Genomic DNA, 14,733 nt, shown 5'->3' on the forward strand with positions numbered 1-14,733 from the left:
AGGGGATATATTTTTCTTATCTTAAATCTTTGGTTTATTATCTCTTTTATGGTTCCGTGCAGCACAAATGAATTTACATGACAAGGTGTCTAGTTAGCATTATTAGCAAAAGTGCTACTTAAAGTCCTTGGTTTGTATATTGACTTATCTTAGTTAGCTCTTTACAGGGATTTCTCATATGTAAATAACTTTAAAAAACCAACAAATACCTAAGAGCAAAAGTTAGATCTAGACACAGATTATGAATTCCTCAAAGTGTAGGTCTGATTGGATCCATCTCTACTTGAAAAATGTAAAATTGTTAATGTTTTGCTTAAACTAAGGACACAATGATGGTGCTGATATGACAAAATCACAAACATTATTGTTAAAAAAAAGAAAATAATCCCCGTTCCCCCACACCAAAGATATATTCTTTTTTTGAAGGACAGTCTCAAAGGGAAAAAACTAACTGCTAAGAGAATGGGTTTACAAATAAAGAGTAAGAGATGTTTCATACTGGCCTGTGAGAGCCCCAGAGAGTCCTGTGGCACCTTTAAGACTAACAGATGTATTGGAGCATAAGCTTTCATGGGTGAATGCCCACTTCGTCGGATGCATGTAATGGAAATTTCCAGGGGCAGGTATAAATATGCTGGCAAGCATATTTGAGATATGTGAGAGCCCCTAGCCTTTGAAATGTGCTCTCCTCCTTCAAATCCATTGACCTTTAGGGCTCTCTGTGAGGCACATGGTTTTTATGAAGGTTGCTGAAGAAGCAAATATTTTTAGGGGTGATTTTTAGGGCAGGTGGAGAATAGCTGCATAGCTATTTTGCAAAGTGTGCTGCAGGGCTGTTTTTGTAGCACTGTGGTTATGGAGCTGCTGTTTCTTTTTCTGATTCACTGTATCTTTAAAGTGTTTATCGGGGTGCCAACAGCTTGAAATGGTGGCCTCTTATTTTAGAATACCAAATAAATTGAGAATTGATAAAGTTTTCACCTTTTTAATTGCTTCGGTACTCCGACTGCAGATGAGGCAAGTTCTATCTAGACCAGTATTTTCAGAAATGGGTGCCTAAAGTTATGTGTATATAGGCATCTAAATAAATGGCTTGTTTTCAAAAATAGTGTGCACTCAGCAGTTCCCATTGAATCCTGGGTGAGTGAAGAACAGGCAAAGTATTAAAGCATTGGGGAGCGTAGTGTCTGGTAGCATTACATACAGGTTTTCTTTTGTGTTTTTCTGTGTCCATCAAAAATATATATCTAAAAATAACCCAAGTGGGACCAAATGGGTCAGGTGACTGGGATGTAGAAACTTTCACCTCTGGCTTGCTTATTTGAATGTAGTCTAGGCTGTTAGTGACCAACATTTGTAGACATTTGATAGCTGATCACGAACTTACATAAAATAGGTTGATTTCATTCTAGTGCCTACTGGACAAGTGTCCATTTTGCAAAAACCATCGTCAGTCTTTGCACTAATTGGCATCCTTGTTGGCTTTTTCAACAGAGAGGCTAAAGATTAAATGGGCATAGAGACTGACTCTCCCCCCCCCCACCCCGAGCCCTAGAGGTGATTTCTCCAGAACAGGATTGTGTCATAGTGGGTGAAGTGATGGGAAGTTTCCACAATCTCTTGCTGTGCTGTGCTGTACTTCTTCTGTGGGTGAAGAGGGGGCTTCACCTTCCAGAGCAATCAGCCTGAAACCTATCATGAATTAAAATAATATTTCTAAAATAAGGGTTTGGCTGAAAGACTATTTACTGATTTCCAGAAGAAGCACAATAGTTACATGGCCTGGGACCTTCCTACCTAAGAGACCATCTCTCTCCCTGTGCCATACTATCACATTTGAGGTCAACGTGGACACTAGAGCAAAGACTCCTTCAGTGTAAAAGAGACAGGGCTGCCAGCACAGCATTCTTGGTGAGGGAGCGCCTCCTGGGCTGTGCTGTCCCACACAGTCCAAAATACCCTGAAGTAGTGGGCTGCTCATGCAGGGCTGCAGAGCCAATTTATTGGAGCACTGGAGGAGGGCTGAGTCAGTTAGAGTAGGATTTCTGTTTTGAGGAAAATGTGAAATGGGATGGAATTTCTAATTCACTTTGAGTCTGCTGACTCAGTGTGATGTGGTTGGGAGGAAAGCAAGGGTAAGCTCTGCTGCTGGATTGATTGTGAAACTTCTCCTTGGACTTTCAAAATTAAACCAAGGGCCTTCACAGCTCCAGATGGGTATTCTTTGGTGTAGATTCTTTTAAATCTAAATAAACATTGAATATTGCAGTTGTGCTTCAGATAACATTTTGATGATGCTCACACACCTTACAAGTCATCAGCTCTAAGTTATTTACCACAGTCTTCTTTGTCTCTCTCTCCACTGATCATAGTTTCAGAGTGATGTGTAAACACTTTGGGCAAACAGTTAAAAATCTCCTCATTGCAGAGTGCTGAGGGACAACTCTTTATGTACCATATGCACCTCAGATTTATTTGAAGGCGAAATGAAAACTTTGAAGTAATTAAAATTAGAAAAAAATAAGGAATTGAACGTGGTGGTTCAGACAGCTTGGGGAAAAGTATCACCTATAATTTTTAGGGTTCCAGGTGCACTTTCAATTTCCTTAACTATAGTGTAAACCCTGATTTTGGTGTCCAGCAGCGTTAAGCATTGAGAACAAAAGAAGAGGAGAGAAGAAAAAATGTCTTTCTTTGTAATGTGAATGTGTTAGAATCAGAATTAGTTCTGGTTGTGTTGGATAAGTGTGGAAGTTTTTGAAATCTATTAACTAGAAGGTAGATATTTCAGCTTGTAATATGAAAGGAAAATAGACTCAGGGCCAGGTCCTCAGCTGTAGCTCCACTTACTTTAGTGGGATTATGATGATTTACATCAGCTGAGGATTTTACTCACTATTTTCTGTTTAAAGCCTTTCCGGCAGCATGTGACAGATCAATAAACAGATCATGATTATATTTCTCTTCCCATAACCCATGTAGTGTTCATTGCAGGTATTTTGCTACCTGCCTATCTGGTATGAAGACACATTTAGATTTGTTGAAGAATTTATTATAATGACTTATTATGGGTACACGGGCCTTACGCTATACAATTGTTTATTGAATATGTTATGGCACTCTTCGCTTATTCTAGCCATTTTATGGAAAATGACTCTTCCTTTTTGTTTGCATTTCCACATCTTCTTCTTGTGCCAGTCATCCCTTGGTGGCTATGTAATACAGGACTTCTTCCTATATTCAGGATTTTTAGTGTGTAGTTACCATCTGTACTAGCCGAATTTAATATTGATTTGGGTTGTATATGAAGAGATTATATGCCTGAGATTGTATGGTGACATCAGTGAACGAGGATGTTGGGAGAAAACGACATCCTTAATCATCAGCATGAGTGAAGCAAGTTCAGGTGTTTGCGGAAGGAAGCTGTATCTTTGTTGAATACACCTCTACCCCGATATAACGCTGTCCTCAGGAGCCAAAAAATCTTACCGCGTTATAGGTGAAACCGCGTTATATCGAACTTGCTTTGATCCGCCGGAGTGCGCAGCCCCGCCCGCCCCGGAGCACTGCTTTTTCGCGTTATATTCGAATTTGTGTTATATCGGGTCGTGTTATATCGGGGTAGAGGTGTACCATGTAAAATGTGTTCAGTCCATATTCAGAATCATAGCTTCCTTATGGGGTAAAAGGAAGGGGAGTCTCTTTGTCCAAAGTTAATTCATCCTTCCCAAGCTTCCAGCACACCATAATTCATTGTATCCTCAAAAGTCCCAGTGTAAAAGTACCTTGTGCTTTACTATAGCCTTGTAAAATAAAGCTTGCTTAGCCAGTCCCAGTGAAAAACACAGCCTGCTAACCAGAGGTGGAGTTTGTCTTTTGAATGTATTGATCTCTCTGACTCAGTGACTTGCAAGCTCCTTTGGCTCACAGAGATCTCAGGCCATCCAGCAGGACTCTTAGGTCTGGTCTATACTACCCGCCTGAATCGGCGGGTAGAAATCGACCTCTCGGGGATCGATTTATCGCGTCCCATCGGGACGCGACAATCGATCCCCGAATCGGTGCTCTAACTCCACCAGGGGAGGTGGTAGTAAGCGCCGCCGACAAAAAGCCGCAGAAGTCGATTTTGCCGCCGTCCTCACAACGGGGTAAGTCGGCTGTGATACGTCGAATGCAGCTACGCTATTCACGTAGCTGAAATTGCGTATCTTAAATCGACTCCCCCCTGTAGTGTAGATGTAGCCTTAGAAAGAATTTCCTTCTCAGCCTCCCTTTGACCATGAAAGTTAAGTCTTCTATTGCAGCAGCTGCAACTGAACCCAGATAGTCTATTTCCTGCTTCTTCTGTATGTACTAACCCCTGACATGGGTTTATACACCCCATTGCACTGTCATTTATGATCATCTGGGATCTGCTTGTGTTAGCTGAAAATAAATGAAATTCAGATAATAGATTAATGGATGTGTTTTCAATTACTGTTTGTTTATTGAGCTGTGAAAGGGTACTTGGTACTGTCCAAACAAATAAGGAGTTGCACCAGGTACCCAAAGGATCCTGTTTTGTGAAAATTGTTAGCCATTCAAAATGCTTAATTCTGCATTCCATGCATACTAGCCGGTAGGTAATGGTCAATCTACATTCTGTTTTCCTTATATAGGGTGACCAGATGTCCCGATTTTGTAAGGACAGTCTCAATATTTGGGGCTTTTTCTTATATTGGCTCCTATTACCCCCAACCCCCTGTCCCGATTTTTCACACTTGCTGTCTGGTCACCCTATCCTTATATAAATTGGTATAATTTTTCTTTTTGGAATATTTCATTGCAGAAATATGTTGATTTCAAGCAAACCAGCTGCTGTTACAAACTGTATTTCCTAAACACTTGTATTTGCACTCCCCTCCAAATTTTTGTTTGGTCATTAGAGCAGCATCTTGCTTGGTAGTGGGGCAGATCTGCTTTTCTTCTGCAAGCTTTTTTTGTGTTCATGGCTTGGCAACATTAACCATGACAGCTTCATTAGAATCAGTTTATTGTGTGTGAGATCCAGACATTCTTCTCTCAAAATGGTTGTCTTCAGATGCCAGCCTCTACTGGAGCCAGAACTCACATCTGAAAATTTTGTATAGAGTAAGATAGGACACTGCTAGTATAAGAGTTTTTATCTTGCAAATTTTCACATGAGTAAGTCATTACTCAGGTGGCTTATCCCATTGATACTGAGGAGATTATTCATATAAATGAGGATTTGTATGATTTTGCCCAGGTTCTATGACTATAGCCCTACTAAATTCACGGCCATGAAAAACGCATCACGGACCATGAAATCTGCTCTCCCCCTGTGAAATCTGGTCTTTTGTGTGCTTTTACCCTATACTATACCAATTTCATGGGGGAGTTTCTCAAATTGGGGGCCCTGACCCAAAAGGGAGTTGCAGGCGATCATACAGTTATTTTAGAGGGGATTGTGGTATTGCCACTCTTACTTCTGTGCTGCCTTCTGAGCTGGGTGGCAGGAGAGCAGTGGCTGCAGGCCAGGCACCCAGCTCTGAAGACAGCGTTCCGCCAGCAGCAGCACAGAAGTAAGGGTGGCAATACCATACCATGCACCCTTATTTCTACGTTGCTGCCTTCAGAGCTGGGTGGCCAGAGAGTGTCGGCTGCTGACTGAGGGCCCAGCTCTGTATGCAGCAGTGGAGAAGTAAGGATGACATTACCATACCATGCCATCCTTACTTCTGCACTGCTCTGCTTTCAGAGCTGGGCTCCCAGCCAGCAGCCACCGGTCTCCACCTGCCCATACACACTGACAATTATTTTTGATAACATTTCAAGTACTGTAAATGGAACAAATTGTAAAAAGACTAGTAAAAATCTCCTGGTTAAATTGGTAATTTAACATTTCTGTATACCTTCTTTTTCTTTTTCTTTTTTCTTTTTTTCTTTTAAACAAGGTGGCTAACATTGTTCGGCTGCCCTTTGGGGATTTAGAGCAATATATTTTCCACAAAAGTGGAAGCTGTTATTTATGTGGTTTTATTTGGTAGCAAAGTAATAATGTTTATATGATGATGATATCTGGGCATTCACTAGAAATATAATAAGCACCTTATCTCATTTAATAAACACAGTCCAGTTGTATGCATAATTATCAAGATATAAAGCAACCTGAAATAAATATGAAGCTCTACATGATAATAAATGTTGTTATTCAAATAGATTTACTCATTCTGAATTGAAATGAGATCTCCAATCTCTCAACACTTAAAGCACATCATGTGGTCTTTGCCCGACTCTAATCTGAGTAGCTGCAATTTCGCTCACACAGCAGCTAGATTATTCTTAGTAAAGAGAGCTTGAAAAGCTGAAGATAATCAGATGGTTCTCCTAAATTAAAACTGTTAAAGAATTCATAAAAATAAATCGCTGTATCTGTAAGTCTTAATTTGTCCTCTGCATTACTGCTTTAGTAAAAAGAATGAAAGGCTCTGTTTGGATGTACCATCCTTGTACTGTGCTCAGAACAAACATGGCCTCATTCAGCAATGGAAATTTGGTGTACATGGGGATTATTAGAGGAGGGTAATATTCTTGTTTAGGGGAGTTGAGACTGGGTGAGGGTGCTGTTTTACCACTGGTGAACGCTCTCAACATGATAGCTCTACTGTATTGTAGGTGTTAACTGAATTGACAAAAAGTGATACCTTCAGTCCAAATCCTTATTCATTTCTCTGTGCATATCCAGGAATAAATCCTCCCTGCTCTTCATGGATGGAGCTCAATTTTGTCAGCCATTCCACTCCTGTGTATGTCATCTGCCTATCTCTCACACCTGCTCTGGGACATCCATGAAGCTGCAGGGACCATTAAAGTGAAACATACAAAATGATGATTAATACCACAGCAATACCATCTGACCTTTAATATCCTGAATAAAAATCAATAAAAGTAATAATTTTAGTTCCTTTTCAAATTCCAATGCCTTCTTGCAAGACACTCATTCTTTGGACTTGAGAACAGTTATGAGAATTCTCACAGTGTATAAGAATAAGAGGTGTGGAGGCACTAGATTATGCAACAATAGGATTAGCAAAGGGGCAGAAAGAGAGGAAAGGTATCAGTGTAACTGGACTAGCAGAGGTTACTTATTGAAAGCCAATAGGCTGCTGAAAAACATTGCTTTGTGAAGGATCTCTGCAATGAGAGCAGAGGCAGTTTTCAAAACGGGGAAGGGAAAGCCTGATAATTGCCCTATAATTTTTCTGAGAGGTAATATTGAAGGTCCAGCTCCAAGAGTAGAGAATCTATGAGAACATATATGCAGGTATAGGAAAACATGCATTGCCCCAAAATGTGGTTCCAAGGCTCAAATGCCTGCTTTATGAAAGCCTTTCAAACATAAGTAGTGAGAATTAGGAGAAAATAATGGCTAAGATTAATTGTTTTCTGCTAAGATGTTATAAAATGCACTTGATGTCTTACAGCACGTTGGGTAAGCAGTGTCACTATTCCCCCAACACTCATGGCCTGTGTTAAATTGTACACCATTTTGCTGTTGGAATATCCCCATGAGTAATTTTCATGCCTCAAATAGAAAGATGGAATATATTGCAATTGCAAGTAGATAAAGCAGCATGTTAAGAATGTGCAACAATTGAACACTTGGGCTGACAGCTGTAACATAAATGCTTTGGCCATAGTGTCCAGGGTGTAATTTAGGAATTCAACCCTGGACACTATGGACATTTGGACATTTGGTTAATTTTTTTAGACTTTTTTGCACTGATTTCTGTTACTATGTGTTCAGCACAATTTGCACAGATAAGTGATTTCTGGCAAATTTAACCCCTTGTGCAATGAACTGCAGCAAGTGCAACAGACAAGTCACCAGCAAGTGACTGAGGGATGATAATGGTGGAAAGGCCACAATTGTTTCTGTGATGCCAAAGACCACACTCCCTGCTGGCCCTGTAGCAGTGGAGACTGGATAATCACACAGTAACAAAAAGGAAACCTAATCCAAAGGATGGTTTCAGCACCTTTTGTATAGGAGATATTTTGTTTGTGGGTGCAAGGAATTAGAAGCATTCTGGGAGGGCCAAGCAGTGCTTAGCACACCAAATTTATCTAGAATATCAAAGGCCATAGAGGATATTCTCCAAAGGAATGTGAGCAGTTGCCACTGGACTTGGCTTAGATATACTGTAGCACTTCCTTAGTGACTTGTACTCTAGTTTGAATTCTCTTATGCACCAGACGTTATTCCTTACATTACTTTAAAAATCTTTTTTGCATTAATGTTTGTCCCTCAGTTGGGTCATTTGCTCAACATTTTAATGATTTATGTCGCCCATGTAGATATTAGTAGGTACAAAGATGTGTTTTAATGATATTCTACTGCATATTGTTCACTGGGGAAGAATATAAAGCAGGGAAAATACAAAGCATTAAATACATGGATAGTTTCCAGCCTTCTAATGATTCAAACTATTTGATGAATCACTGAATTCTATTGTTGACCTCTGTTTCCGACCTTTCTCTGATTTCACAGGTCAACAACTCAATCTAACTACTGCATTTTGAATAATTTGTCATCTGAGATCTCTAGAACACCTCTCCAGTTTTCGTTTTTTTTAAAGTGATGATTGCAAGGGATCAAAATGCAGCTACAGCTTTTAAAGTAACGTTAAACCTTCACTACTGCTGGAAAGCAGTCCCAGTTTAATCAAGTTTCTGCCGATACATTTAAGGGCACCTGAATCCTCCTTGTCTTTCCTGTCTTTATCATGGACCTACAATCCAATATGCCTCCCATCCCCTCCCCCCAAAAACCCCAAAACAGAAAAAATAAAAACATATATTAATAGTAAAAGTAAATTCAACTATACTTTTTTATTTTTTTTCTTATTCATTCATATTCCAGTCTTCTTGATACTTAGTTTTTATTCTGCTCTTTTCCCTTTTACATACATGAAAAAAAAAATCTTTGCTGTTTTTATTTTGATCTGCAGCTTTCTTTAGCAGCCATGTGACTACTACATGAAGGGCAGTCTCTTTAATCTTGCAATCAGGAGGTTTTTTCTTCTCATAATACACTCTGATTAATATAAACTAATAATTATAAACACTGTAATGCACAATGTGTTTCAACAGTGCGACTGATTGGCTGATTTGTAGTTTGACAGATTTTTCTAAAGCTTAGGAAAGAACAAAACAAAAATTGCATTTCAAAGTGCTTATCTCACTTGAATTTGTGTTTTTATTTTGGCACAATTATACCAATGACATTTAGTACCAGTATTGTTAAACAAATGTCAGCATTTTAATTATATTGCATTTTCAAGGGTTTATAACTTTTGCTGCTTTACTAACATGGAAAGTTAGAGATAAGATTTCAGCTAAACAGTATCTTTTTAAAATATGTGAAATTATTATTAACAATACTTTACATACCATAGCATCTTTCATCTGAAGAGCTGCAACTTCTTCACAGATTTGGGTGATAAGTATTAACCTCATTTTGCTATGGGCCAGTTTAGATATGGACTAAGTGACTTTCCCTTAGTCTCTCAGCATGTCAGTGACAGTCAAGAACAGAACCAACATCTCCTGACTCCTTGCCACGGTCTCTAGCTGCTAGACCACTCTGTTTCCTTAAATGCTCAATCTAATACAGAGGTGGGCAAACTTTTTGGGCCGAGGGCTACATCTGGGTGGGGAAATTGTATGCAGGGCAGGGGGTTGGGGTGCAGGAGGGAGTGTGGGGTGTGGGAGGGGGTGCGGTGTGCAGGAAGGGGCTCAGGGCAAGGGATTGGGGCAGAGCAGGGGTGCGGAGTGTATGAGAGGGCTCAGGGAAGGGTGTTGGGGTGCAGGAGGGTGCAGGGTGCAGCAGGGAGCTCAGGGCAGGGGGTTGGGGTGCAGGAAGGGTGCTGGGTGTATGAGGGGGCTCAGGGCAGGGCGTTAGGGTGCAGGAGGGGTGCAAGGTACAGGCAAGGGGTTGGGGGGGGTTGGGTACAAGAGGGGTTCGGGCTCCGGCCCGGCGCCACTTACCTCAAGCAGCTCCGGGGTTGCACCGGGGCCAGGGCAGGCTCCCTACATGCCTGCCCTGTCCCCGGCCCCGCGCTGCTCCCGGAAGCGCTGCGGCCCCTTGGGGAGGGAGGGAGGAGGGCTCTGCATGCACTGCCCTTGCCGCGCCTACAGGTACCTCTCCTGAAGCTCCCATTGGCCGTGGTTCCCCGTTCCTGGCCAATGGGAGCTTCGGAGGGCGGTGCCTGGAGGCAAGGGCAATGCATGGAGCCCTCTGCCCCCCCCGCCCGGGGGCCGCAGGGATGTGGGCCGAATCCAAAGCCCTGAGGGGCCGGATCCGGCCCGCAAGCTGTAGTTTGCCCACCCCTGATCTAATACCTATCAGGGTAAACTGAAACACTACTATTGACTTGAAGTGCAAGTTACATCAGGCAATAAGCTATCAAAAGGGGCAAAATATATATGATTTTTCTTTTTGGTCTGGGTAGTTTTGTGCCTACAGAAAATGAAAGTGAAAGTTGTAATTCAGTAATATTTATAAAACACTTTGGCACAGTCAACATAACTGTCCTTTCCTTCAAATCCCTCCTTAATAGCCACTTATTTTTCCAAACCTTCCTGGATTAATTTCATACTTTGTATATTATATCTCTTCTTTCTTGCATTGGAACTACTGTCCTTTATTTTATTTTATTTTATTTTTCTTTAACTTGGAGACCAGTCCTGGAAACTCTTATTTCCAGATGTTTGGGCAAATTTTATGCTGGTGTGCATCCATTGGTTTCAGTGAAGTTACACCAGCATACAAAAATTGACCTGTAGTGTTTGCTGCTCATGAAGCCTTGATAATGAGCGCTATGGCTGGTAATGTCCTTCCAGGATAGGTTATTTGGATCATAAACTTCCTTGTGTAGAGACCTTGTGCCTGATTCTTCTATCACTTATACTGGTATAGCTCCATTGACTTTGAGAGAGTTACACCGGTTTACAATGGTGTAGGTGAGAGAAGAATTAGGTGTCTTGGGTACAGTCTTACACTAGTGAAGTCAATGGGAGTTTTACCATTGATATTAAATAGGATCAGGATCAAAGTATTTTGAAAAGCACCATGTTCACATATAGTACTCCACATAAACGTGTGTAATTCTTTCTGGAGAAGGATCATCTGAAGTGATTATGTCAACTGTATATAAATCACTTAAATTCCCATAAATGAAGGTAAAAATCCCATGCACAAAGAATAATGGGAGAGAGGATTTCGAATGGATCTTTCATATGCAATTTAAATTACACTAAGATCTGGCAATATACAATAAATATAGTTATAAATCCTTAATGTCTTTTAGGTTATGTCTGATTCCTAGTAAAGTTATGGTAATAAGATTGATTCTCCCTCCTCTAACTGTTGGAAAGGATGCCTTGAGCGAGGTTCCTTTGTTGCCTTACCTCATCTATTTTTAATTTTTGGTTACTTGTTAAAAGCAGAATGTTTGTTTTAAATCACCATTTATGTTTTGGTTTACTCCCTGCAAAGTAATTGAGGAGTCACTATAAAGACTTTTATTCACACCCATTAGTAAAAAAAAACAGTTACTAACCTGTTCTGCAACTGTTGTTCTTTGAGCTATGTTGCACATGTCCTTTCCACTTCAGGTGCATGCATGCCCAGTGCACCAGTCCATAGTTGGAGATTTTTCCCTTATTGGTACCCTTTGGTGTGGTGTGTGCACTTTCTCCTGGCTCATGCTGCTGTGTGGTAGTATAAAGTTTGGAGCTGCCCCATCAGGTCCTTCTTGCTGGCTGAGATTGGTAGACGGAGCATGTTGGCTTGCTTTGCAAATGTTTTCCCTTCCAGGGAATTTGCTTTTCCTGTATATAGTTAGTGTACTCCATGAATAGTTAGTACTTTAGAATAAGTTTCATCTGTTATTTTACTTGTTTGATTTAGAGAGTTGGTCCTGGGTACCGGCTCTCGGTCCTTGGAATGCCTCTGTCTCCAAGCTTTAAGCATTGCATCGGCTGCAAGAAGTCTGTGCTGGTAAGTGACCCTCATTCCACCTGTTGAAAGTGCCTAGATGAGGGTCACATCTGGGACAAGTGCCAAAGCCGTAGAGACGTGAAGCTCTGAACTAAGAAAGCTAGAGAAGTGAGACTGGATCACATTCTCGTGGAGGTAACCTTGCATCCACCATGGGGCCTTCATTGTAACAACCTTTATTCATACCCAATAGTAACTGCAAATAATGCAATCAGTAGAGCTTGCCAAAGGGCTGTTCTTTCCCGAAGAGTTAGAGTGGGTGGAAAGGATATGCTTCATTGTGAGTTCAGGGTAAGTTTTGGGACTTGGTTTTTACAATTTGGCCACAATTTACATGATCATTAATTTCCCAAATGCTGAGAGATCCAGTTTTTTTGTTTTTGTATAAATAAACCTTTCACATGGTAGGGTTTCCGTATAGTTTACTACTTAATTCCATCAGAAGTGACTGTCCTATGCAGCATCTAAATTTGATTAATAATGTTTTTAATGGTTAAAGCCTTTATTCTTTGTTCTTGTCGGTTGTGTGTGTGTGTGTGAGCTTCTTATTTCTATCACACCATTCTATCATTTGTTTGTTAATAGTAGTTTTGAGATTAACATAAAATTGGAAACCTTATTGTAATTTCCAGTGTTTTGGGTACCAGGGGATACTTGCGTAGCTTACAGATATAATACTTTGCAATTCTGGAATATTAATAATGATGACTGTAGTCTTTAACTTGGAAGTTATTTCTTTTTGTTTATCTTTTATCGCAACCATAAATATTGTTTCCATTCAACAAGTTGTAGCAATGACCATTCAAGATTTTCTATCTGTTTACTTTAGAAATGGCTTTTTTCTTTAACAGAATAATTAGATGAGATATCATGATAATAATTTAAACACCATCGATATGGTCTTACTCCCTTGTTGCATACTTTTTAATTACTAATGTGTATTATGCTTAGAGGTGGTGATGATGAAGATGATTGAAGAAAGTCTGAAGCAATTCTCTTGTTGGTTTAAAGTAAAAGATAAATATTATTCAGACAGAATATGGGTCTTCTGTAGCTTTTTTAATCACAATGAAGAAGTATCCCTGGCTAACGTTAAACATTGGAAATACAGAGTTGAGAGTTTGAGTGCTCTTAGGAACATTAGGCACAGAACAGAAGGAGCTGCATTGTCTATTAATGATTAAGCTTTAATGATAAATGTCTTTTTGGCAATGTTAGAACCTTTGACTGTATTTTGTTAGCAGAAGAGTAATAAAATTCCCGTCTAGCAAAGTTCCAGTAAAGAGGAACTTTTATGTTTTCTTAACAATTAGATTTAAAAAGTTGTTTGGATTTTATTTTAAAGGGTCCATCTTGCTGGGAGGATGTGCTGATTCCAAACAGAATAGCTGGCACTTGCCAATCCCGAAACTGCCGTGGAGATATAGCGGTAAGATATTGTTAAATGTCATGTTTCTCCAAGACTCAGTGTAATGAGACCATTGCAGAAATAAAGATTTGTTATATTACTGGTGTAAGTCACTAATTCTGTTTAAAATATAGAATCTGTGGCAATTTACTATTTATGTCTAATCAAGTACTTTTAATATGGTTACAGAAGTGGGATATCTGTCAGTCACTGGTCAGAAAATAACATTATCGCCCTGTGGAAAATGCGGGACATTTGTATTTTTTATGAATATATGTACTGCAGTTTACCTGCTTGCCGATATTTTGTCTGACTGCATTGATTTAAATCTAAAGGAGCTGTTAAGAGCATAGGTGGATTGGGGGGGCAGAAGGGGGCATTGCCCCCCTAAACAATAGGCATAGTTTGGGGGGACATGGGAGGGTGTTGTCACCCCTCCCCCCGACTGCAAGCCTCAGGCAGGCATGTGCAATGTTCTGCAGAGGAGACAGGCGACTGCTTCCAGCTTGTGCCCCTCAGGCAGGGAGTCAGAATTTTGTTTATAAGCAATGTGATTAACAGGTAATTAAGATAAGAAAGTACTATTAGCATGTTACAAAGTAGCAGCCCTGTTAGTCTGTATCCGCAAAAAGAACAGGAGTACGTGTGGCACCTTAATTTATTTCAGCATAAGCTTTCGTGGGCTACAGCTCACTGCATCTGAAGAAGTGAGCTGTAGCCCACGAAAGCTTATGCTGAAATAAATTTGTTAGTCTCTAAGGTGCCACAAGTACTCCTGTTCTTTTTGACTATTAGCATGTTTCCTAAAGTTAAATGATCTGTTCCAAGCTTGATGAATTGCAAAAAGTAAGTAGCCTAAATGATTTGAATTGTTGTTCTCAAGAGGTGGTAACTAAGTTACTAATATCTTTCTTTGAGAAGATAACAGATTTTTTAGACAAAGGAAATGCAGTAGATCTAATCTACCTGGATGTCAGTAAGGCATTTGATACAGTTCCACATGAGAAATTATTAGTTACATTGGAGAAGATGGGGATTAATATGAGAACTGAAAGGTGGATAAGGAACGGGTTAAAGGGAAGGCTACAACAGGTCATACTGAAAGGTGAACTGTCAGGCTGGAGGGAGGTTACTAGTGGAGTTCCTCAGGGATCTGTCTTGGGACCAACCTTATTTAACATTTTTATTACTGATCTTGTCACAAAAAATGTGTGCACTAATAAAATTTGCAGATGACACAAAGTTGGGAGGTATTGCCAAT

At 40.2% G+C, this 14,733-nt stretch overlaps 1 protein-coding gene across 1 annotated transcript in view; it reads left to right on the forward strand.

The window, feature by feature from the left end:
* PRKN (parkin RBR E3 ubiquitin protein ligase) overlaps nt 1–14,733 on the forward strand; it is a 969,496-nt gene that overhangs the window by 338,890 nt on the left and 615,873 nt on the right. The window contains exon 5 of the mRNA XM_026649533.1: nt 13,410–13,493. Coding sequence (XP_026505318.1) covers nt 13,410–13,493 — 84 coding nt within the window. The remainder of the gene's footprint in view (nt 1–13,409; nt 13,494–14,733) is intronic.

This window comes from Terrapene carolina, unplaced genomic scaffold (assembly GCF_002925995.2).
Source record: "Terrapene carolina triunguis isolate 2854851 unplaced genomic scaffold, T_m_triunguis-2.0 Scaffold85, whole genome shotgun sequence".
Taxonomy (NCBI): Eukaryota; Metazoa; Chordata; order Testudines; family Emydidae; genus Terrapene; species Terrapene triunguis.